Source organism: Haemorhous mexicanus, chromosome 18, assembly GCF_027477595.1.
Source record: "Haemorhous mexicanus isolate bHaeMex1 chromosome 18, bHaeMex1.pri, whole genome shotgun sequence".
Classification (NCBI taxonomy): Eukaryota; Metazoa; Chordata; class Aves; order Passeriformes; family Fringillidae; genus Haemorhous; species Haemorhous mexicanus.
Genome location: NC_082358.1, coordinates 2323269 through 2346661, shown reverse-complemented (window position 1 = coordinate 2346661; position 23393 = coordinate 2323269). Strand labels below are relative to the sequence as shown.

General features: G+C 42.3%; 2 protein-coding genes across 5 annotated transcripts in view; both read left to right on the top strand.

Annotated features, from left to right (window-relative positions):
- ITCH (itchy E3 ubiquitin protein ligase) overlaps nucleotides 1-13818 on the top strand; it is a 58911-nt gene extending 45093 nt beyond the window's left edge. The window contains exons 15-25 of one of the 3 annotated variants that reach the window (XM_059862900.1): nucleotides 1208-1279; nucleotides 1936-2024; nucleotides 2646-2805; nucleotides 3086-3219; nucleotides 5391-5531; nucleotides 7263-7383; nucleotides 8948-9052; nucleotides 9273-9369; nucleotides 9714-9786; nucleotides 10439-10577; nucleotides 11414-13818. In XM_059862900.1, the coding sequence (XP_059718883.1) occupies nucleotides 1208-1279; nucleotides 1936-2024; nucleotides 2646-2805; nucleotides 3086-3219; nucleotides 5391-5531; nucleotides 7263-7383; nucleotides 8948-9052; nucleotides 9273-9369; nucleotides 9714-9786; nucleotides 10439-10538 (1092 nt within the window). In that variant the 3' untranslated portion in view covers nucleotides 10539-10577; nucleotides 11414-13818. Of the gene's footprint in view, nucleotides 1-1207; nucleotides 1280-1935; nucleotides 2025-2645; nucleotides 2806-3085; nucleotides 3220-5390; nucleotides 5532-7262; nucleotides 7384-8947; nucleotides 9053-9272; nucleotides 9370-9713; nucleotides 9787-10438 lie in introns of all 3 variants that reach the window. The other 2 variants (XM_059862899.1, XM_059862898.1) reach the window with 2 other exon arrangements.
- A 2350-nt stretch (nucleotides 13819-16168) lies between these two features.
- On the top strand, nucleotides 16169-21964 carry DYNLRB1 (dynein light chain roadblock-type 1). 2 transcript variants are annotated; one of them, XM_059862901.1, is made up of 4 exons: nucleotides 16169-16378; nucleotides 18880-18955; nucleotides 20228-20395; nucleotides 21464-21964. In XM_059862901.1, exons 1-4 carry the CDS (start codon nucleotides 16184-16186, stop codon nucleotides 21505-21507), a joined length of 483 nt encoding a protein of 160 aa, XP_059718884.1. In that variant the 5' UTR covers nucleotides 16169-16183; the 3' UTR covers nucleotides 21508-21964. The 2 variants fall into 2 exon arrangements, with proteins under 2 accessions (XP_059718884.1, XP_059718885.1); XM_059862902.1 differs by lacking the exon at nucleotides 16169-16378 and adding an exon at nucleotides 16385-16538.
- The last annotated feature ends 1429 nt before the right edge of the window (nucleotides 21965-23393 follow it).

The following is a 23393-nucleotide window of genomic DNA, read 5'->3' as shown; positions in this document are numbered from 1 at the left end:
TTTAGAATAAAGGAAAACATCAATTTCTCCACTTACTTTTTAAGTGATGGGTTTCTGAATAGCATTTTCTTGCTGCTGTTAATACAGGAATATATGGAGGAACAGTTTTCTTAGAGTTAATACAACATCTGCTTTCTATATGAATACCCACTTCTGGCAGAAAATGCAGGGCATTTGCAACACAACAGACATGTCTAAGCACTGAGGGACATTCTGTGGTGCACACAGGGTGCTCTAACATAAGATCAAATTCCAGTGTGTCAATCTTGGTCCTCTAAGCTCCTTATATATCAAGAGATGAAGTAACTTGATGTTTAGGAAAATGTCTTTGGTTTAAATGTTCCAGTTTTCAAGAGTCACTGAAGTATCCTTTGAAAATAGTGGACAGACTAGCCTCGTTTTTCACTTGGAATTTTGTGCAGTATAGCCTGAATATTCTAATTTTTTATTAAATTAATAGAATCACAGAATGGTTTGAGTTGTAAAGGACCTTAAAGATCATCTCATTCCAACCCCCTGCCAAGGGCAGGGACACCTTCCACTAGGCCAGGCTGCTCCAAGCCCTGTTCAGCCTGGCCTTGGACACTTCCAGAGATCAAGGAGCAGTCACAGCTTCTCTGGGCACCCTGTGCCAGGGCCTGCCCACCCTCACAGGTGCTGGGAATTCCTTCCCAATATCAACTATCCCTCCTAACCCTGCCTCTGGCAATGGGAAGCTGTTCCCTGTGTCCTGTCCAGGCCTTTGTCAATAGTCTCTCTCCATTTTTCTTGGTTTGGTCACTTCCAGGTACTGGAAGGCCACAGCTGGGTCACCCTGAAGTTTCTCCAGGCTGAACAATCCTAATTCTTTCAGCCTTTTCTTATAGGAGAGGTTCTTCATGTGTCTCAGCAGTTCTGGGGTAGAAAGGCTTCCTCAGCTGGGACATGTTATTGATCTTCATGGTTTCCAGTATCTTGTAGGAGTGCAATATTTAACCTGTTCTGAGCAGCATCTGGAGGTGTGTTCATGTCACTGTAGATAGCAGTATTGGAACCAATTTATTCTTGGATTAAATTACAATTCAGATACCTTGATTGCTGAGTTTGTTTTATATTGATTGATGAAATTCAACTGTACTTTTTAATATATACGACAAATAGCAGTCCAAACTGAGTAGTGGAAACTTTAAGTGATTGTACCCTTCACATCTAAAAAATTTCCTTTCAGCAACTGGCAATGCCACAGCACATAAAGATCACAGTGAGCAGGAAAACATTATTTGAGGACTCATTTCAGCAGGTATTGTGTTAAAACATGGGAGTAATGGGTATGAAAAGTAGTGTTATTAAATTTATTCTCACATGTCATTTTTGAACCTTTGATATCTTGCTAATGCTACCTTAAGTTAGACTAACAAAAAAAATATTAATTTAATAGTTAGGCTGCATTCACACTTACAAGATCATGCTAATCTATGTCCTTCTGGCACTGGCTTTTTTGACAAAGGTGGTTTTGTTGTTTGTTTTTTTTTTTCCTCAGAATGATTTAAAATCTGAGTTGATTTTGAGGAGACTGCTGGGGCAGACCAGCACCCCATTCTCAGGATGTTTTTGTGTTGTGCTAATGTTTGTGCATTTTTCCTCACAATGTGTTGTACTAGCATGGTCTACATAGAAACAGTATATTAAGTTGATCTTAGTCTGGTTGTCTTGAAATGAGTAATTTTTTTAAAAAAACCAAAAATTATTAATTCTATTTGCATTATTAGGAGTGAAATTCTTACTAATCTCTGTAGACCTAAGGTTAAAATATTAAGGTTTTATTAAGGTCTGTAGACCCTGATTAAAAATTTTACAAATGATTAAATGCTCTAGTACTTGTTAGAAAATAGTAATAACAGCTAAGCACTGGTTAGAATTTTCTTAAAAATAATTGATTGTTTTTCTTCCACTAAGATAATGAGCTTCAGCCCTCAGGATCTCCGGAGACGTTTATGGGTTATTTTCCCTGGTGAAGAAGGTTTAGATTATGGAGGTGTGGCAAGGTAAACTACACTGAAATGGATAATAACTTGTTCTGCTGGTGGTGATGTGAAGGCTTCCCCAAAGTACTTAACTGCAGTGCTTTCACAATAGGAGTGAAGTTTATTCCTTAGCTTGGAACATCTGAGGAAGGCAGTTCTGCAAGATGTTTGCATGTCTTCAAACAGTGTAAAATGATTTTCAGTTTGCATTAGGAGTTACTTTAATCATCTCCATTATTAAAGAGGTGCAGTTTACTGAACTAAAGTGACCCTTTGACCCAACTGTTAATGTCAAATATAGAGTTTATTGAAAAAGTGAACAGAAATCTACTTTTAAATCCAAGGTCTTGACTGGAATGTAACTGAGAAGTGCATATGTTAATTGGCATTCCCCAGCCCTGGGTGTTTAGATCAGTAGTAGACTTGTAATGTGCTCATTTATCCAAGCCACTGACAGTTGTGTATCATTGCAACTTTGCATTTCAGTTTGTAATTTGCTGTAGTTTCCCTTTGGTGTCAGTGTGGGCCAGCTGCTCTTTGAGGAAGGAGGCTCAACGAGGGCCTGAGTCAACATGAGTTAGCTACAGTAATTTCTTCTGTGATTTATTTTGAAATGTGTTTTTATTGTTTGTGTGATTTCAGGGAGTGGTTCTTTCTATTGTCACACGAAGTCTTGAACCCCATGTATTGCCTGTTTGAATATGCAGGGAAAGATAACTACTGCTTACAGATAAACCCGGCCTCTTACATCAACCCAGACCACCTGAAATACTTCAGATTCATCGGGAGGTTCATTGCCATGGTAAGTCCTGAAGCAGGAAGCAGGTCTGCCCTGTAGTTTTCCTGTAAGTACTGTGCCGTTAGATGGATAATGAAAAAAAAGCCATTTTTGAGCTGACAATATCAGGTGTTTTGGCTATAACTCCTGTTGGTATAAACTACTTCAGCATATTGGTGGTGATGGTACTGAGGTTGGTTTAATTCTTTGGCTCTCAGATTTCAGGGGCACAAAGAACAGAATGTTGTCATATTAAGTACTGAAGCATCCTTTGCATTATTTTGTCTGTTTTTGTGTTCCTCAGGCTTTGTTCCATGGGAAGTTCATTGACACTGGTTTCTCTCTGCCATTCTATAAACGTATCCTAAACAAGGCAGTAGGACTCAAGGATTTAGAATCTGTTGACCCAGAGTTTTACAACTCTCTCATCTGGGTAAAGTGAGTTTGGCTTCATTTTGTTCTTGAAATAGCAATACAATGTTTTTCGTTTTCACTTCTGCCAGGAAGTAGATGTAAATCTCTTACTAACAACCCCACAGAAGAACATATCTACATTGTAGAGCAGTATAGAATTTTTACTGTGACTTTAGATACACAAAGAATGATTTGTTCATGCAGAGCCTTTCTGGTTCATTGAATATTCTGTGCAGCATCTTGTGTTGTGTTTTTATTGGCTGTTATTAATTCCAGTTAGACATACAGATGTGGCAGTGTTGAACATGGTTACAAATAAAATGGCTTGAGTAAATTTTACTGAGCCTTCTCAGATAACTGATGAAAAGAAATCAGGAAATACCCATTTAATGTTTCTCTAGTACTGGTTTAGTTAGAAAACAAAATGTTTAGGGCTACAAGAACATGAAATTAACAAATGTAGTTTATTATTTATTGCCACACCATTCTTCTGTTAGTCACACTTGCAATTTGACTTCAGGGTTGGTATTGAAGATTTAATGCTTTAAAGAAGTTCTAGCTGCCCTGGTATTTTTTGCCCCAAGCTTAATGATTCCAGACCATTCCTACTTGCAGCCCTCCATGTCTGCATGGTCACGCACATCTCTGTCCGTGCTCTTGTGGAGTCCTCCTCTTCCACTCTCTTGCAAATTCCTCTCCAGAGAGTAGCCAGTAAAAAGGATGTGGAGTTTCTAGACCACAGTTATTTTGAAATTATGTATTACAGATATTTTAAGAAATAATTTTTAAAACCCCTTCATTCTAAAGCACTGTAATTTTGTACTGATTTTGTCATAGGAAGATGCCACATATTTTAATCTATGGTTGATGTGCACCACTTGTTTCAGTAACACAGATTTTTTTTTTTCCTTCAGTTAAAAATGTTAACAAATATATTAGAAGAAAAAGACAAACTGAGTAAATTTTTTTTCTTTAGCTATAATAAAAACAATTTTGCAGAAAAGTTAGTCTTTCTTGTGACTAGAGACAAAACATTTCACTTACGAATCACACTAAGAATAGTTCTAAACATGGTTTGAAAACGTCATAGGAGGTGTGAGAATAGACTGGGTTTTGAAATGCAAAACTAAATATAAAAGCCAAGATTTTCATCTGTAGTGGTGATTCTTGGAAGGTTCATGTTATATACTGAGGAGTAGAGAAAGCAGCATGAGATGTTTAAGAATTGAGATAGGAATTTTGTTTGGTTTTCAGAGTAGTATGTTCTGCACTCCATGGATGTGCTGCTAATGTGCCTTCATTTTGATTCAAAGCAATTTCTGTAGTGATAGAAATCTAGGCTGGAGTGCAGAAAAGGCTTTGCCCCTTTGAAAAATCACTTAAGGATCTGAAAATTGGAGAAGATGCTTCAGACCTCCAAGAGCTGCAGAGTCCTCTCAGTCCAGACACAAACTTCACTGTAGCTGGGCCTGCTTTTCTGTAGTGCTGCTGGAGATACCCTGAGGAAAGGACTGCTCATTTATAGGAGAGAAGAACTATGTCTGTCAGGACAGACATAATTTTGTTCCTCACAAAAAAGCAAATTTTATAACTTTGCAGGAAGCATTCCTTGGCACTTGTATCGGGGGCTGTTTTTCTTGTTCCCGCAAGTGTGAGGATTTCACAGATTGGCTGAGTTTGGAAGGGGACTTTGAGTGGTCATCTGCCAAACCTCGGTGCCCAAACTGAGCTAGAGCATGTAGCTTTCCTTTCAAAAGAGATGCTGAAATAAAATCAGCCTTTCATCTGAAGCCTTCCCTCCTCACCCAAGGTTTCATGCAGTACTGTATATTTTGGAAAGATGAAGTTCAGAAGTGCAGTTGCATCATGGGGCTCAATAAACCACAGCCATGTTTTCAAGACTGGTATTGCTGTGTTATGGGTCAGGATAAATATCTGGATTTTGCACTTGATTTTGGAGGAAAACCATCATCAAAACCTCTATATATACAGGCAGTTCTTCACTTTCCAAAAGCATAAATCAACATATAAAGTCCAGGACTTCTGGCAAGGCCATAATTACTGTGTAAGGAACATTTCCTTATATTGACTGTTTAACTCCAGACCTTCTACCTTAAGGTTCTTCATACTCATCTCCTCTGCTGTGTGCAAGTTCTCAACACAGTTACTTAAAACTGTATTTTTTTTCCTTCCAGAGAGAATGATATTGAAGAATGTGGCTTGGAAATGTTTTTTTCTGTTGATAAAGAAATACTAGGTGAAATCAAAAGCCATGATTTGAAGCCAAATGGTAGCAACATTCTGGTCACAGAAGAAAATAAAGAAGACTACATCAGGTAAGAATAACTGAAGACTTCAAAACACTCTGTCATTTTCTTTCTTTCAGTTCTAGCAACAAAAGACTGTCTGTGTCATCTAAAGCATTGCTGAACAATTGCTGATGCTGGCAACAAGTGGCAAGTGTTTGGATCTCATATTTGAACAAGGAATATTGATAGAAATAAATTTCTGAAATCCACTTTTCCTAAAGATTGTGATTAGAAGAAAGTCCACTTTTTTTCTTACAGTTATCTCAGTTTAGCAGAATACCATGACAAGAATTGTGACTGTTGTATACTTAGCGAAATGTTACATTTGTTCATTACTGTAACTATATTGCTTTATAGCTGCTGATGTTCTAGCCAGCCATTTCTGGTTCATGTGGGGTTTTGAGGGGTTGTTTTCTGTTGGGGTTTTTTGAAAACATTTTTGGATGTTTTTGTGAAGATTCTTATTTTTCAAAGATAAAACCAATAGCAATTCCATCTATCTGAACTGGTCTTGTTGTTGTAACAGTGTTTTGAATTATATCACAGCTTGTATTGTCATCAAGTAAGGATCATATTTGCAGCACCAAAATGTTTTAAAGCAGTAGATTAAGAATGAAGGAGCCTAAGAGTGATTAAGGAATAAACATGTGAACAGTGACCTCCTTTGTCCTGAAATATCCCCTCTTTCCTCAGTGTGCAGCAGTACAGCAGCTCTGATTTAAGGTGTGAACTTCAACATAAAAGCTTGGAGGATGTGCATGCGAAAAAAGTTATCACTTTTGATATCACACTGAATTATCACATTGCAGGCACAAACTAAACTGAATCACAGAGAATTTTCCTCTTTGTTACGATGTGTTCTGTGAAGGCTTTTTCATGGGCAGGGGGAAGGAGTTGGGAGTGGGCTCTGTTTTCTTCACATGAGAAATCTGCAGACATTTCAGGGATTCACAAAAGAGGTGGTGTTTGCACCAGAAACATACTGGCATTTATTTGTCTGGAGGGAAGATCTGCAGAAAATCATTCTTCTCTAGTTCCTAGGAGCCCAGGGAGAGCTCGGTTTACAATTTCATTCAGATTCTTTTGCCTTACTCCAAGTCCTGCTTTAACTCCCCCAAGTTTCTAGGACTGAAATGAGAAATAGCCACCTCTCCTTTAGACTCCAGTGCTCCTGACAGGTTAGGCTTGAATTCAGTATAATATCTGCTTCTCCCTGGGTTCAGGTTCTCCGGGTCTCCTGCCTGCTTTTCACCCTCTTATTAATGGAGAGTGGAGTTTCTGCCACAGAGCAAAGTTTCATGATTAACAGAAACAAATATGGAACTTTCCAAATGGACATAGTCACTGCTTGGTAAGCTGGCAGTCCTGCTGCTCTTCACCAGTACAACTTGACTTGTTTTTTACCTTGTCATGGATAACAACTGAGATTTCTGGGGAGAATATCAGACAAAATCTTCAGACACTTCAGGACTGCTGAGCTCTTATTAATGTAATCAGTGAAGCGATGCTGCCTCCTCTTTGAGTCCAAAATACTTCTGTAGCAGAACAGTTGAACACTTAGGGTAATTTAGAGAAAAAATGCTATCATTTGCAAAGAGTAAAGGCAACTGATAAAATTATATGGTGCTCTATCCCCAGAACTTTCCAGACTTTCCATGTTTTTTTAAACTTAGCTTACAGTTCATCTCAAAATAGGTAAAGGTGTGACTTGGGTTAGCATGAGCCATTTAAATGATCTTGGTGTGTCGTCTTTTCCAGGCTAGTGGCAGAATGGAGACTGTCCCGAGGTGTTGAGGAGCAGACACAGGCTTTCTTTGAAGGCTTCAATGAAATACTGCCACAACAGTATTTGCAGTATTTTGATGCAAAGGAACTGGAGGTAAAGGATTGCTTGGCCATTGAGGGATCCAGGTCATTACACATAAAATAAATTCCAGTCACTACATCTGAAGAGCAGAACTCACTGAGGCTGACAACTCTGTTTTATAGGGAATATGGGGGAAACTTCATGGAATAGTATTAGATTAATGTGTTTTCCTTAACTTTCCTCTTTGCAGCCAACTTAGATGTTTCTAAATGCCAAGATTCTGTCAGCAAAAATTTCTTACTTTGTTTTTGTGATTCTTTGATTTGCCTCTGTTCAAAGAATGAGTAACTTGACAGAATGAGAGATAAAGCCAGATAAGCAGTGGATGGTTGCATCAAGACTGGGGCAAGTTCTTGGTTTGGGTTTGATCTCTCAAAATTACACTTTCTGAATCATGTGTTCAGTTGGAAAAGTAAAACCATCAAAACAAAACATCCCATCCCTAGTGAAGAATTGTATGGCTGGGCAAAGATAAACTGGCTTGAATGTCTACATAGAATCCCAGAATGGCTTGGATTGGGATCTTAAATAATCTAGTTCCAGCCCCTTTCCATATGCAGAGACATCTTCCACTAGCCCAGGTTGCTCCAAGCCCTGTCCAACCTGGCCTTGATCACGTCCAGGGATCCAAGGGCAGCCACAGCTGCTCTGGGCACCCTGTGCCAGGGCCTCCCCACCCTCACAGGTGAGAATTTATTCCTAAAATTGCAAATTATTATTATTATTACTCAATTTTTCACAACAGAGATGCTCTTTAATTTGTGACCTCTCCAAATACACTTCATGAACCAGTCTTTGAACCATTTCATAATCAGTCTTAGTTTATAGAAGTTTTGGATGAAATTTAGAACTAAAACCAAGTGCACTATTTTTGCAGATGCTGCCAAGTGTGTGAAAAGAGCCAAAGGGGCTGCTTCTAGCTGGATAGCTGGATTCCTGCAGGTTCAGGGTGCCCCGGGAAGCAGGCAGGCCCGGGTTGGGCTGCCCAGCCTTCTGGAGGCTGGGTGTCCAAAACCCAAACTGCTCTATAGCCGTGGCCACCCTTAGCAAGCTCAGTAATTGTCAGCTCTTAGTGATCTCAGCTCTTTGATAGTTTCAGCTGTTAGCTTGCTAAGGCACTCTGGCTGGTAGTGGCTTCCAGGAAAGCAAACACGAGATAGAGAGAGTGAGAGAGACAGAGATAGAGAAGGCAGCCTCTGGTGATTCCATGGTAGTTTATTGAGGGGTCCGTGAAGGGTTCTGACGACAGCTCTTCTACCAGAATGGGCTAAAATAGCCCCTTATATAGGGATAGAGGGACTCAGGAACTGACCAGTTTTAAGGGTTAGGGAAAAATAGCCTGTGGGGTCACAGGGAGATGAGCAGGCCTGGAGGACTGGAGGGAAGACTTCTGTCTTAGTTACTATGACTTGGCATTTCCTTATCTCTAAGCCTCTGTTCTCCACAGGGCTTTAGCTAGCCCCGTGTCCGCTACAAGTGGGGGTCCAGTTGTTCTCTTTTCTTGCTGTATGCAAGGTCACAGAAGGAAAGTGGAAATTTGTACTCTTCTGCTTATTTCCCTTTTTCTGCCCCAAAGGTGCTTCTCTGTGGAATGCAAGAAATTGACCTGAATGACTGGCAGAGACATACTATCTACAGGCACTACACCAGGACCAGCAGGCAGATTGTGTGGTTCTGGCAGGTTTGCAGATTTTGCTTTATTCTCAGACCAGCAGAAGTTACACTGCTCATTGAACAGTAGACAGAACATTGAGCACACCTGCAGAGTGCAGATAGAAACTGTAACTGCTAACCCAGCTGTTCCCAACAGCCACATTCCTATTCATCTATGGATGGTGATGATGTAAAAATCTGAAGACTGAATCTATCCCTAAATGTTTATTTCAATTACTGTTTTTCAGTTTGTGAAAGAAATAGATAATGAGAAGAGGATGAGACTCTTGCAGTTTGTGACTGGAACATGCAGATTGCCAGTGGGAGGATTTGCTGACCTCATGGGTATGTATTAATAACCCTTCTAATGCAGGAGACATACTTCTGAAAAGAACCTAATTATATATTTATGGCATTTTTAAAGAGTTTTATATGCATATACTTGAGCTATGATGGAAAAAGATGGAAGGAATGTTTACACCTATTTATTGCGCTTTAAAATCACTTCAGATTGATGCATTTCTCCACATGCACACTTTGATCCAGGCAGAGCTGTAGAGTGAGACATATGTCCCTTCTCTGTGCAAATAATGGTAATCCTGTCTTTATTTAAGCCTTGCATGCTTCAGGTGTGTTACAGTGATAGAAAGGTAGCTGGACTATGCCTTGTCTATTGGAATTTGTTACAGGGAGCAATGGACCCCAGAAATTCTGTATCGAAAAAGTTGGAAAAGAAAACTGGTTACCCAGAAGTCATACCTGGTGAGTACATAACAAATCAGAATATTGCTATTGCTCTGGTTTTGGTGACCACAGTCTGCTGTGACATTTTACTAAATGGGTAATATGCTGAAATGGTTGAGACTGTGAAAGCAAACCCAAATTACACCAATGAACTATGTTGTTGAATGATAGCTGAACTTCTGAAAAGCTCTTGTGGCATGGAATAGATTCCATTGGGAGTTCCATGGATTTGTGTAATATATTACTGAACAATTAAAGTCATTACCAGTAGTGTCTAACAAGGTTGGGAATATCTTTTCTTATCACTGCACTCCTTAGTAAAATAGCCACATTCACACACTTCCAGAGAAAAAGTCACTTCTACTCTTTTCTTCAGGTAGGCAAAACCACACAAATGGAAAATTTTGTATCTGAATGATGACTCTGATTAACCACCTAGAGGTTGTTTTTCCTCCAACTAGGAAAAGTTAATGAAAACTATTACTGTATCAGCACTTGAATACTAACCTCTGCCCTCAGAAATACATACATTTATATCAGTAGTCAGTTTTTCTCAGGGTATAAATCCCAGATCCATCTCCACAGCAAAAATTCTAATCACCTGTATTCATAATGGATTTTTTGTTCCTGTTGAATTCTTCCTCAATACATAATTTTTTTTATTTTTCAGTTTCAATCGCTTAGACCTTCCACCATATAAAAATTATGAGCAGTTGAAGGAAAAGCTGTTATTTGCAATTGAAGAAACAGAAGGATTTGGGCAAGAGTAGCTGAAATTTGCTCCTTGAAGAATGTGAACCCAACACGATGTATGTGCTTCACTTCTTCTGCTTGTTGCACACTTCATTGTAAAGTAGACATGACTTGGATTTATTTAACAGTACTAATGTGTAAATAAATGGATGTTATCCTGAGGTTATTCACCTTAACTCTGGATTTCTACTGAGCACTTTCAGAAATCAAATGAGCAATCTGATGTGGCTACAAGTGACTAATGACCGAAGTAGAGGTTTAATACAGCTTTGGGCTCTGCTTTGTTTTACCATTCATTAATTAGAATGTGTCCTTAATGACTGACAGATTTTTAACAATAGTTTTGTCTTTCCTTTTTAGTAGCATTTTTGCTACTGATGCACTGGGAAGTTCATTGGTAGCTGCAATGCTGCAGCAGCATCCTAAGCCTGCTAACAGCAGTGTCAGAGCCAGCCTGGATCCACCTCTGTGCCATGAGCCGCTCCAATCCTTAAGCTCCTTTTTCTTCTCAAGTGTGGCCAGACTGTTTTTCCTTGCTTGGAGTCTGCTCATGTGCCAGCTGGACTGAAGCTGCTGTTAAGGGGATGTCAAACTGCGGCACAAATCCAGGGCATAGCTTCGCTTTGGTTTATCCCAATCCTGCTCCTGTCAGCAAAAGAGACACCTGCCCAGAGCTGTTGGAACACTGCTCTGTGCCCTCTGAAGGGTTCTGAGCTTTTGCTGCATAACACATTTTAACTTTGAAATCAATATTAACACTGTGGTACTTCATTTGTTTTGCAAAAGACAAGCCCAGCTGGGATTGCACTGATTCCATTGAGGTTCCTGTTTGCAGGCTGTTTGTCAGCAGTGTAATGGACATTACCCTCGGTGTTTTTCCTACGTGTTGCAGTCAGTTTGCTCCGAAGAGTTCGTGCGGTTCGCAGGAAGAAGCACAAAACAGCTGGATTGAAAAAATGATCCTACTCATCATTTCTGTGGATGAACTGATGTGTGAGACTGGCTGAGGCCAAGAGGATTAGAAAGTTCAGACACGGATTACAGGTTTTGGGGAAGCTGGAGCATTAGTAAATAGCTCTATAAAGTTCGAAACTAAAGCTTTTGGGGAGGTTTCTAAGCTAATTCACCCTAAGCTGCTTACAGCTAGTAACTTTTGTAGCAAGTTCCTGTTGAATTAACATTATTTCCTCTTAGAATCTGTTAATTCTTTTCTAGTTTACAATAACATTTTGCATTTTACTGCTCCTTTAGACTGAATGCACTTTTTGGGTCTGGTCAGCCCTTTCCTTTCCCCCAAAGGGAGGAAGTCAGACACCAGTGAAATGAGCTGTAGCCACAGTGAGTGACACTTGAAATAACATGTAGCACATACTAAAGCAAACCTGCAGCTCTGAGCGCTGGGGCAGGAGCTGCATTTAAGAATCTTTCAGATGACAGAGCTTAAACAAGACAGTGGCAAAGTACAAAACTGAACATTCAGTCTGGAAAAGAGTACTTCTTTCCTGCTGTCTTATCTATCTAAACTGCAAGAGAGAAAAACTGATTCAGGCCTAAGAAGAACCAAGGCACTACAGGTTTTAACCGACGTCACAAGTGTGTCAGGGCTCAGTGATAAATGCTTTGGGAAGGCAGGAGGGTGGGACTTGTCAGGCTTAATTGAAGGAAGGCCTGGGGAGAGGTGCTGATGATACAGAAATGCCCCTCATTTAAAGTTTCATTGATGGTGAGAATTCACCTTCAGGTGTAACTGGGAGGAGAATTGCCAACTTCCACAGTATTTGGATCTATGACAGTATACAGCTCATGAGAAAAAAAAAGCCTTATATATATTTTCTGTTTATATTAATTCTTACAGTGAAATGTAGTTATCTAACATATTTACAAGAGAGATTAAATTAAGCAAGATAATGCAAGGTTAAGCTATGAAAAATAGTCTATGTTCTGCATATTGCTTTACGATTTGTGTAGGGAACCTAGAACTATTGTTCATGTATAAATATCACCCAAAAGGCTGTCAGCCCTATATTTTTAAAATAAAGAGTAGTTATAATTGAAATAGCCTTAGCCCTAGTTCTATAGGGTTTGGCTGTTGAATATTTTTATGGTTGAAATGTTTAGTTCAGGAAAACATACCTGCTTGTATATATTTTTGATGTCCAGGACTCCACTTATTCCATTGTTTCTTTAATTTAAATGGCATGTTTATATGTCTTTTCTGCTGTACCAGGATGGGAGAAAGGGGGCTGGATATTCCAAGCACCAGATATGATTTTAAAATATTGCAAATAAAGAATTCATTGAGGGGGAAGAATAATCAGTGAAGCATCAGATTAGGCCAAATAGAAAAAGCTTAAAGCAACTTTACAGCATTACATTGACCATATTTCTGAAGGCACAAGTTCAGATTCCTTAGGCATTTGACTTGTGAATACTAACAAATCTGTTAAATTTTTACAGCATGTTGTGTATAAGTTAAAAGGAATTATACAAGCCACTGGTGCACTTTTCAGTTCTTTCTGGGGATCTGGTGAAGCAATACAGGGATGAGCCCAGAGCAGCTGCTATCCCAGATAACAGGTTTTTGTGGATTGGATTTACAAGTGAGATTTTCAGCAGAGATTAATTAATTTGTCTCCCACTGCTTCAACTGTTTTAGCTACCTGAGCTGCATAAATTCATAGTCTGTCACAAATGTACATTCATATGCAACTGTCAGTTGATCCTAATTACCAAGTATTAAAAGAAATTTTATTTAGAATTTTCCTTCATGAGAATGACATGAGAAAATTCAATACTGAGAATTAACAAAGCCTTATTGTTACAAGTAGCTCAGGAACTGTTCACTTACTAATGACATGCACAGTAAATACATTCTTTATCTGATCTAGTATGGAAGTTTGGGGTTTTTTTAATCCAGTTGCTTGAGTTTAAAAAAAACCAACCTTTTTTTATTATTTTGAGAAAAAAAATTGTTTGAGGGGGTTAGGAGTTTTTGTTGGGTTTTTAAAGAATTTTGTTTTATTACATGCTGCACTGGATTTGTAATCTCAACTCTGTTATATTGGTATCTCCAGCCCCCTTTTTTGTGGTGTCTTTTAAAAATTTTCTCCAATAATCACTGTTTGTGTATATGTGCTCTAGTGAACTCATGCAGAAACTGGGATCAGCAGCACTGGATTGTAAAATACTGTACTGAAATTCATTGTCGATATTTCCTTGCATTGTAATTTCAAATACTCAGGTAACTGTAACGTATCTCAGTAAGTCAAATACTTTTATAAAACTACTTAAAGAGCTGGTGGTGTGGTCCTTATTCCTTATGTGTGACAGAATATCCAGGTGGAAATGAATTGTCTGTGTTCTCCTGCGGGTAAGGGTCAGGCTGCCTGGACTTGCCCTTCCACTAGGATTCTTCAGGAGTAGTTCTTTCCCAAGACCTCGTCTACCACAGCACTGGATATTGAAGAGGAGATTTTGGACACAATTTGGATTTTTAGTGCTTGTGGATGCTGCCCTGAGGAGCCAGTGAGGGCTGTGAGGCTGCTGAGGTCTGAGGGAGATGGGGTGGAGGGAGGTTCTGCAGGAGCCACAGCTGTAACATCCCATTGCAGCACTGGTGCAAGGATACCAACAATGAGGAATGACTCTGCACGTGGTTTGGATTGGCAGAATACCACAAAGGAGGGGGGGAAAGCTCCAGTGAGACCAACCAGCCTTGTAGTGTCCCTGATCCTCCTTGGAGGAGGTGGCATTTAGATTCTTCCCATCATGAGGACCTCTCCTGATGGCCACAAGCTTTCCCAGGTAATTGAGATGGGCTTTGCAGTGAGGTTCCCTCAGTGCTCACAGGGATGTCCCATCAGGTTTTAGGGTCATTGAATACTGGACTTGATGATCTCAAAGGTCTCTTCCAGCCAAAATTAACCTAGTTAATTTTGTGATTCTGTGTCAGGGACTTGATTCTGTCCAGTTTGGTCAAATGGTCCCTGAAGTGGTCATCCTTCCCTGAGGGTGGTATTCCCTGCTGCAGACCTTCCCACTGGGTTCTCCCTCTGCTGACTTTCCCAGCTGTTCCCACTGGCTCAGTTAACTCAATTTTGTCAGGGGCAGCAAATCCCAAGGATGATTTTCTGTGCCAGGCAAGTACATGCAATAAGAACTGCCTTTTTCTGCAGCAGGGAGGTTGGTGTGGAGTCGCTTCCTCCAAGCTTTGAATGGAACCACTTGAAAGCATCCTAGTAAGTTGTGTAACCCCAAAATTTGACACTGCTTTGAGCAGCTTTATATGAGTACAGCTACAAGGGTATTTCACTTACATCTGAAGTTTGTTTTAAAAAGGCAAAGAATAATCACAATGCAGTGTATGATAAATGTACATCTCAGTTGCAGCATTTTTTTTTTCTTATTGCTTTAATGATGAGGGTGCTAATGTCAGCACCAGTCCTGGGTGGGAGTGTTGAAGGTTTTGTTCATGGCAGGATGGGAATGATTGTTTAAACAAACCCATGTTTGGCTGGGTGTCTGATGGCAGCTATGCACTGCTTATTATTGCCCAAATTATCCACCACATCCTTACTACTGCCCAAATCTTACCATTGCACAGACCAGAAATTAAATCAATCCATGGCAAAATGACTTCTTGTAGCCAAGCTGTAAAACTCGCTGCTAGACTGGTAAGAGAGATTAGAATTTAACTGAATTAGGTTGCAGAGCTGTAAACAGCCACTAGAAGAGGAAATTTTTTCCTGATCTCTGGCAATGCCTGATCCAATTTCGATTCTCTGCCTGTCAGCCCAGCAGTGCACAAATGACAGGGCTTGTTGGAGAAACCTTGTTTTCTCTAAGGAGAATACAGACTGACAGATTGGAGAGGCCAGTGAGCTTACCTGCTGTGTCAAATCCTGGCTTTCAGAGGGAAAAAAAAAAATCTAAAAATACCTTTTGAGGCTATGTTTTACATTTCACCTAATACTGTCTCTCTGTGACCGCTGTGGGAGCTCAGTGTCTGTTTGCTGATTTTTGGGACCACCTGGGATTGTGGTCCCAAAAGAAGGAGCATTCAAACTGATAGAGGGAGTAGGTTTAAATTGGATATTGGGAAGAAATTCTTCCCTGTAAGGGGCATGAGGCTCTGGCACAAATCACCTCGAGAACCTCTGACTGCCCCTGGATCCCTGGAAGTGTCCAAGGCCAGCTTGGATGGGGCAGGTCCCCGGCGGTAGGGTGCACCATGCCTTGGAGTGGCTCTGCCCCTGGTCCCGGGGGGCTCCAGCAGCAGCTGAGGGGTTGCGGCCATCTGAGGGGAGAAGAACTCCCCACAGCCGTTATCATGGAATCACAGAATGGTTTGGGTGGGTAGGGACTTTTAAAGGTCATCTCATTTCACCCCCTGCCATGGGCACCTTCCACCGTCCCAGGCTGCTCCAAGCCCCAATGCGCATCCCGGCCCTGGACGCTCCCGGGGATCCAGGGGCAGCCACAGCTGCTCTGGGCACCCTGTGCCAGGGCCTCAGCACCCTTACAGGGAAGGATTTCTTCTTAATCTCTAATCTAAACCTCCTCTCTTTCAATGTGAACCAAGCCCCCCTTGTCCTGTCATTCCAGGCTCTCGTAAATAAACTCGTCCCACCTTTCCTGTAAGTCCCTTTCAGGTACTGGAAGGATGGGGCTTCACGCTGATGTCCCTACAGCAGGATCAGTGACCAGCGAGTCCGCGGGAGCGGCCTCGGGAGCTTGGGGGCGATTTGTGTGGGCCCGGAGGGTTCGGGGCGGTGTCTCCGGAGCGGGCCCGCCCCGCGCTCCAAGCGCTTCCGGAGCAGCGCCGGGGCCGACACGGGGTGGAGGCGGCTCGATCATGGTGGGTGAGGCCGATCCAGAGTCCGGGCGGGGCCCCTATGCCGCCCTGGGGGTCTCTCTGCCTCCCCGGGCCTCGGGGGCTCTCTGCGGCCGGCGCAGGGCGGGCCGGTGCCGGTCCCGGCTCCCTCAGGCACAGGCGCTGCCCCGCGGGCGGGGCCCGGGTAAAGGCGAGACCCCGCTGCGGGCCGCGGGGACTGCGGGGGCTGGGAGCGCCCGGTTCGGTTCGGTTCGGTTCGTGTTGGGTTCTGTGTCAGGCCCCCGGGCGGGGTAGTGTTTGTGCGGGGCGAGCCCGGCGGTCCCGCCCGTCCCCCCCCAGCACCGGGCCGGGAGCGCTGCGGGTCCCGGCGCTGCTTCCGAGGGGCTGCCCTGGCTCTGCCCGGCCCTGAGTCACTGCGGGGAGAGGCCGAACCTTCACCCGCTCCAGCCCAGTCACTGCGAAACCTGCATTTCCTGCGGCTGCCAGGGCACAGCCCTAAAGCTGGAAGCAGTCAAGAAGAAGAGGCTGGTTTTGGATGTTTAATAACTGGGGCTCTATTTGTTCTGTTGTGATTGTTTTGGAGGCTTCTCCGTGCTCAGACGTGTTGCTGGCTATTGCATGTTGATAAAATTGGGGATCAAATGTATATCGTAAAGAAATAAATGCTGACCAAAGTTGCAGAGGGAAAATTGAAATTATCTAATAAGATGTAATTTTTAGGCAAACCTAGGAGTTCAGTTATTCCAGATGAAAACAGGAAGATAACGGCTGCTCTTGTACATATGGCAAAGGATATTTAGCAGCAAAATGGTGTTGAGGGAGTGTTTATTCTTCTTTTCTAGAGTGCATCTCTCCTCCTCCGTGTGCTATCTCTTGTAGTTATTCAGCCCTTCATTAAAATGGGGTTTGTGTGTTTCATGAATTAAATATGTAATTTTGTTCTCAGTACTATTTTTGTTGGTCTGGTGAGGTGCACTGGCTTGTGGAGGTGCTGGACAAGCCCCAGTGTAGGAATTGGACAAGCAGGACCTTCCCACATGAGCAGCAGGGAACTGCCAGAGCAGATCACCCACCTGACAGTTAGATCTAGCTGAAGGTGTTAAAAGGAAATTAAGAACTGGTATCCTTCTTTATGGATGCTGCTTTGCATCTGAAAAGGTTTGTTAAGGTCCTGTGAAGGAATGTATTTAATCAGGACTTAAATAGCGCTAGTAAGAAGGCAGGAATTCAGATCTTAATTTTTTAATAGATTTAACATTTTGCCACTATATTTTCCCAGCACTTGTACACCCTTTTGTTTCATTCTTTGTTTAATTTCCCTTGTCTTCCATTTGAAAACATTCCAGCATTCAGAAATTATCAAGAGTTTTGTTGAAAATACTTGATTTTTTTCTGTGCTGGATCACACAGAAAAACTTCTGCTTCATAAAGACCAGCTTAGGGGCTCCCATCTCTTATGAGCCACAGGCTGTGTTACCAATAGCACACTGAGCAAAGTACTGGTGGTGCTGGGGCTGAGCTGGTGCTGTGCTGTGCTGTGCTGTGTTGGCTGTTGGATGAGGTCTCTTCCCAGGGAACAGGGTGTGTGACATCTTTGTGCCTGTTTGCTGTGGGAGGAAGTGGAGAGGGCTGTTCAGGGTGTCCAGGGAACACGGCCTTGGCCAAATGCCCCTTGTAGGTCTCAACCTGTCCTGGTTCAGGTGATTCTGGTCTCCCTTCCTAAACCATTTCTGGGGGGCTCTGCCTTGCAAGATCTGAAAGATGCTACTTGTTTCTGTCTCCTTAAATTGGAGTAAAAAATGCCAAATACTCATCCAGCTGTGGAAATCAGCTCAGGTGCGAGGGTTTCTCACCCTATTACAGATACCATAGTTATATTTAGATGGGTGTTGTAGCAGGAAAGCTGTGGAGAAGGTACTGAAACCTCCTTTGATGGTTTTTATAAAGCTATTGCCTTGGCCTGTGTTTACATTTTTCCTTTTTTAAGTTGTAAATTATTGGCAGTGGTTACAGCCTTGCAGCCATCCCAGCACAAATCAGAATTACAAACAAGGAGTTCATTGTTTTTACCTCACTTCTCTTATTTGTAATTGCTTTTGGCATTCATTTGCTAAAAGGGAAGGTCATCTTACACCCACAATGTATATTTTTCCTACTTTTTTCATAAATTCCATGTCCATTTTCAAAGATGATTTTTGTTTGTCATCTAAATTGTAGCAGTCTGACTGCAGCTTCCAGCTGCAAGCCTTCAGCAGGAGGCTTGGGGAGGAGGAGAGAGGGGAGTTCCAGGATGATAATCACAAATGAGTGAAGAAGACAGGCAGATGGAAAATAACTGGAAAGGTCATGCAGAAAAGGTGGCACCAAAGTACAGACACTTGGCTGTATAAACCAGTGTAGGCAGTGGCTTTTTAATCATCCCTGTGCAGCTTTGTGTTCAGCCACGTTATCCTAAAGCTTTGGTGGGAGGCAAAGAGCAGCTGTAACCCTGTAACCCTCCACTGATTTGTGCTTTTGTCTTGCAGGCTGAGGTGGAGGAAACACTGAAGCGAATCCAGAGCCAGAAGGGAGTGCAGGGAATCATCGTGGTTAATTCAGAAGGTGCCATGTCAGCCTCACTTCTCTGACCTATCATTTACTCCAACCACTCCCTTTGAGGGCTGCTGCTTGTACCACTTACACTTAGCTTAGAGTCTGGCTTTGGGAGAGGTTTTCCTGCAGTCCAAGGAGACAGACAGTAGTCAGGCTGCAAAAGAAAATTGGTTTCCAGTTTCTGGAAGCTCACATTATTATTTTAGGAAATAAAATAATTTGCAAAAGCATTGTAATATTTGGATTATGGCAGTGTTTGAAACTGAGTCTGTAAAAACTTTCATCAGTAACACTGAGGGTCTCACAAGATGGAAATCTTGCTGCTGGGCCTGTCCAAAACACTGCTGGCCTAGCAGACTCTCTTGTGCTTGTGGAACTCATCAGCAAGTTGTCTCTTTGTGGAGTCTCTGAAGAGTTCAACAGACCACCTTCTTCAGAGCATCCTCAATACTTTGTATTCAGTTTTTGAGCAGCCCAAAAATTGAATATTTCCTAGAAGTAATCCTTAGAAAAGATGACAGCAGCTACACGTGAATATACTGAGGATCAGATCATGCAGCTTGGCTCCTGCTCGCTGCTTTTCTATGATGGTTGAGTGGTTTGTGCTCTCTGTGCTGCAGCTGCAGTTACTGGAACAGATGCCTGATTCTGCCCTGCAGAATTTGGTACTTGGCTGCTGTGTTCTTACTCAGGAGCTGGGGTTTCACTGGCTTTTGGTTACATCTAAGGGTGGCTGAAGTGTAAGGGAGCTCTGTAAAGCTCTGGATGAACAGTGTGTCTGCCCTCCAGACCGGTTATCACTGAACCTGGGCCCTTCCAGGACTGCACCTCCTCTTAGGGCTGCATGTTGGAGCTTCAGCCCTGGAACTGTGTGATGCAGCAGCTGATGTCCTCCATAATCACTGATCCCAGTGTAGCTCAATATCATTTAACTGGTGTTGGGGATCCTTTCTGTAGTAAAAAAAGTGTCCCCAGTCTGGAGAAAAAACTGCAACATTGGTGTTTTTTCTCTCCTTTACAGATGATTCGTTTTGTTTAATATATTTCTAACTCTGGAAAAAGTAAAGCACTGGTGCTAGTAGAGGTAAACAGTTCTCACCTACACCTGTGGTCCCACATCTCAGTTTTTAATTTCTTATTTTTCTTCATGTTTTCCTCTTGCCTTCAAATAGAACACTCCTGACCCCTGGTGCAGTGGCAACTGAGGTTGGACCCGCTGATGCCCAGTGCAGGGTTGGTTCTGGAGGTTTGTCCCTGAGCCTTGCTGTCCCTCTCCTGCAGGTATTCCCATCAAGAGCACCATAGACAACTCCACCACCATTCAGTATGCCGGGCTCATGCACAGCTTCATCATGAAGGCCAGGAGCACCGTGAGGGACATCGACCCCCAGAACGACCTCACCTTCCTGCGGATCCGCTCCAAGAAAAACGAAATCATGGTTGCTCCAGGTAGGAGAGAGCAGGATGAAAGCAGCAATCTGGGAATCCAGCAGGATTGTTTTGACTTGAGACTGACACTGTCAGCCTGGAAGGAGTCTGCCTGCTGCTTGTGTTCACATTGGATAATCCCTTCTCTCCAAGAAGCTGTTCTACTTTCTGGAGAGTTGAAAGCTTTATCATTGACCTGAGTTTCCTTTGTCATGTTTGAATGTGGCAAATGTCTTCCCTCATTTTGTGTAGATCAAAGTAGAAAGTATTAGATAATGCTTGAGAGGGTGCTGCGCCCTCTCATGCTTTGTTTTTCAGTATAAAACCCTAGGATTTGGAAAGAAATACATTCTGGGAGCAATTTCCACTTAGAACTGTGGACTGAGTGATAAAACAAGACAGTCCTGACTTTCCAGTTCTGGGAGAAGTATTAGAGCACACTGTAGCTGTAATCATGAGTCATGGTATACAGCAGCAGCAACCTTCTTTTCAGGAAACATCCTCAGTATTTTGTTGAATTCCAAACTGGGAATCAGCAAGATGAGTGCAGGTCGCTCATGGGGCAGGAATTCAGCCTTGTCCCTGCGTGCTCCCTGCTGGGATGGCGTGGTGGAGGGGCCAAGCAGAGGATGGCAGTTCCCCGTGGCAGGCATGGGTCAGGGCAGATCTTAACACAGGCTCTGGTCTGTGCTGAGGCAGCCTCAGATTTCCACAGGAAGGATGGAAAGAGGAATAAGCATTGCTCCAGAAAAAACAGCTGCAGCCCCCAGTGTGCCTGGGAGAGAAGGGAAGTGGCCACCTTGCACCAGTGTGGCACATGCCAGTTACTGAGTTTCCTGGCACAAACTGGGTTAAGTTCAACTGCCTTGGGAACGTGCAGTTTCTAAAGCTGAGAGTTTTTCTCAGTGAAACCCGTAAAATAAATGATCTGACACTTGGAGCCTGTTTTGCTCATTGAGAATGAATGTCAGGGCTCTGGAGTTTCCACAGCACATCAGAGAGATGTGAAAAGCATTGGAACTTACTGTTTCTGTGAACAAATATCAGCAGTGAAAGAATAATTTTCTTTTTTTTTTTTTCCCTCTCCAGATAAAGACTATTTCCTGATTGTCATCCAGAATCCAACGGAATGATTACACTGACTCAGTCTGGTTTTTTCCCTTTGCCTGTTTTATTTTCCCTGTTTTATTTTTTATTTAATGGTAAAAGATAGAACATTAGTGTTAACTGTGCTGTGGCTCTTCAGTAAGGTTTGGGAAAATTAAAGCAGGTGGTTTGTTGTCTACAAACAAAAAGTGTCGCTTTTTGTATCACAAGTCATTTTGAGTGGGAGCTGGTGAGTTGGAATTGGGCAGTAAAAAATGCAACAGATTCTTTTAATAGCTAAGATAATATAATAAAATTCTAATAATAACCAAAAAATACTATTCTTTGTATGCTTCTGTCCTTCTTTCACCACTCAGCTCTGCTTTTACACTCTTAGTTTTGAATGGCTGTAAATATGACTTCTTGTCCTCTAGTTCTGTCTTACTCTGTTGGTTTTACTTCAAAAAAGTCTGACTGTAAGAAATTAAAAAAGTGTCACCAGTAGCTGGTTTTGTCTTACGTGTTTTTCTTCTGAAGATTTTAAGTTTTCTCACAATTGATTGAGTTTTTCTTCAAAAAACAGAACCTTCCTAGGACTGTTTTTGTTTGTCTGTTGCTTTCTCAGAACAAGGATTTGCCCCAAGGCCACGTGCAGTGCACTCACAATTGGCTCTTGTGTTGAAGTGTTTTCCTGCCACTTTCCCTCTGCTCCAGACAGAATTTTCATGGCTGAGGAAGTCCATTGAGCCCACCCATGGGACATCTCACACTGTCTCAGCTCACTAGCCAGTTTGATCTGCTGTTTTCCTTTAGTAGTTTTTTATTGATGCCATTAAAGACAAAAAAACCCCCACATGATTACTCCAAATGCTCAAGGGGTTATTTTAGTGGACTTTGTCTTCTGGGGGAAAAAAAAAAAAAGGCAGGGCTAGGGAGTGCTACAGGAAGTGCAGCTGTGGAGATTTTGGTAAAAATGTTGGTGTTGTCTTGGGCACTTGTGGCTTTCAGAGCCCCAGGAAGGGTGGGAGTGTGGGGACTCAAACAGCCAGGGTAACCTGCATATTTCGGATTTTCTCTGTGCATTTTCAGACCTGGACAGGTGTTTTCAGACTGTGTCTAATCTTCTAGGTGGTGGCCATGACCCTGAAGGTCAGAAATGCCTGTTGGGGTCTGTAGCCCTGCAACACCAGTGCTTTGGGTGTCCCAGCTGCCTCTGTGACTCAGTGTTGGTTGGTGCTGTTCATGAGCTGCTTCTCCCCTTATACTAAGTCTGGTTTAAGCCATTCCATCAAAACAGGGAATAGGGTCTGGAATCCTGCCTGGCCTTTGGAGCAGCTCCTGATATACAGCAGGTTACATAATGCCTGAGATCTGCAATAATTGAAGGCTGCCTTCCAAAAAAATTACCTCCAGCAAGCTGAAGTTTGGGTAACAACTGAACAGTGAGGCACGGCAGGAAAAAAAGTGACCTCAGTGATCTCTCTCTCTGTTGTTTGTAACCCAGAGAAGTATTTCCTTGGAGGTGGTGACCTGCTTATGGATTTTGGCTTTCCCAAGTAGGTGGCAGTGCTACTTCTCTGAAAAGTGGAAAATCTGCAGTGTCCTGCGTTCTTTTGGACTCTTCCTTAATGACAGCTGTCCTACCAGTAGCTTTGTGTCACAGTAGCTTGGGACAGAGAGTGCTGAGTGTTGGTTTTACTTAAACAAGCTGTAATAAATAACCTGTTGCAAAACAAAAGATCATGGCCCTTTTCTGTTGTGTTGAGATCATAAACCTGCAGTGAAATGACTGAGCTCCTGCTGTGTGCTGGTTGGTTGGGGGGTTGGGAGTTGGTATGGGTTTTTTTTTTTTTTTTTTCTCAAGGATTGAGAACAGCCTGGCATGAAATATACTTGGGAATTTGAATGAAAAATTCTTAAACTGGATTTGGAA

What these genes read in the sequence shown, in the direction of transcription:
- DYNLRB1 (XM_059862901.1), top strand. Translation starts at nt 16,184, where the DNA reads ATGGGGCTTCACGCTGATGTCCCTACAGCAGGATCAGTGACCAGCGAG. An exon ending in GTGGAGGCGGCTCGATCATG is followed by an intron (nt 16,379 to 18,879) that starts GTGGGTGAGGCC and finishes TTTGTCTTGCAG; the next exon opens with GCTGAGGTGGAGGAAACACT. An exon ending in CGAAATCATGGTTGCTCCAG is followed by an intron (nt 20,396 to 21,463) that starts GTAGGAGAGAGC and finishes TTCCCTCTCCAG; the next exon opens with ATAAAGACTATTTCCTGATT.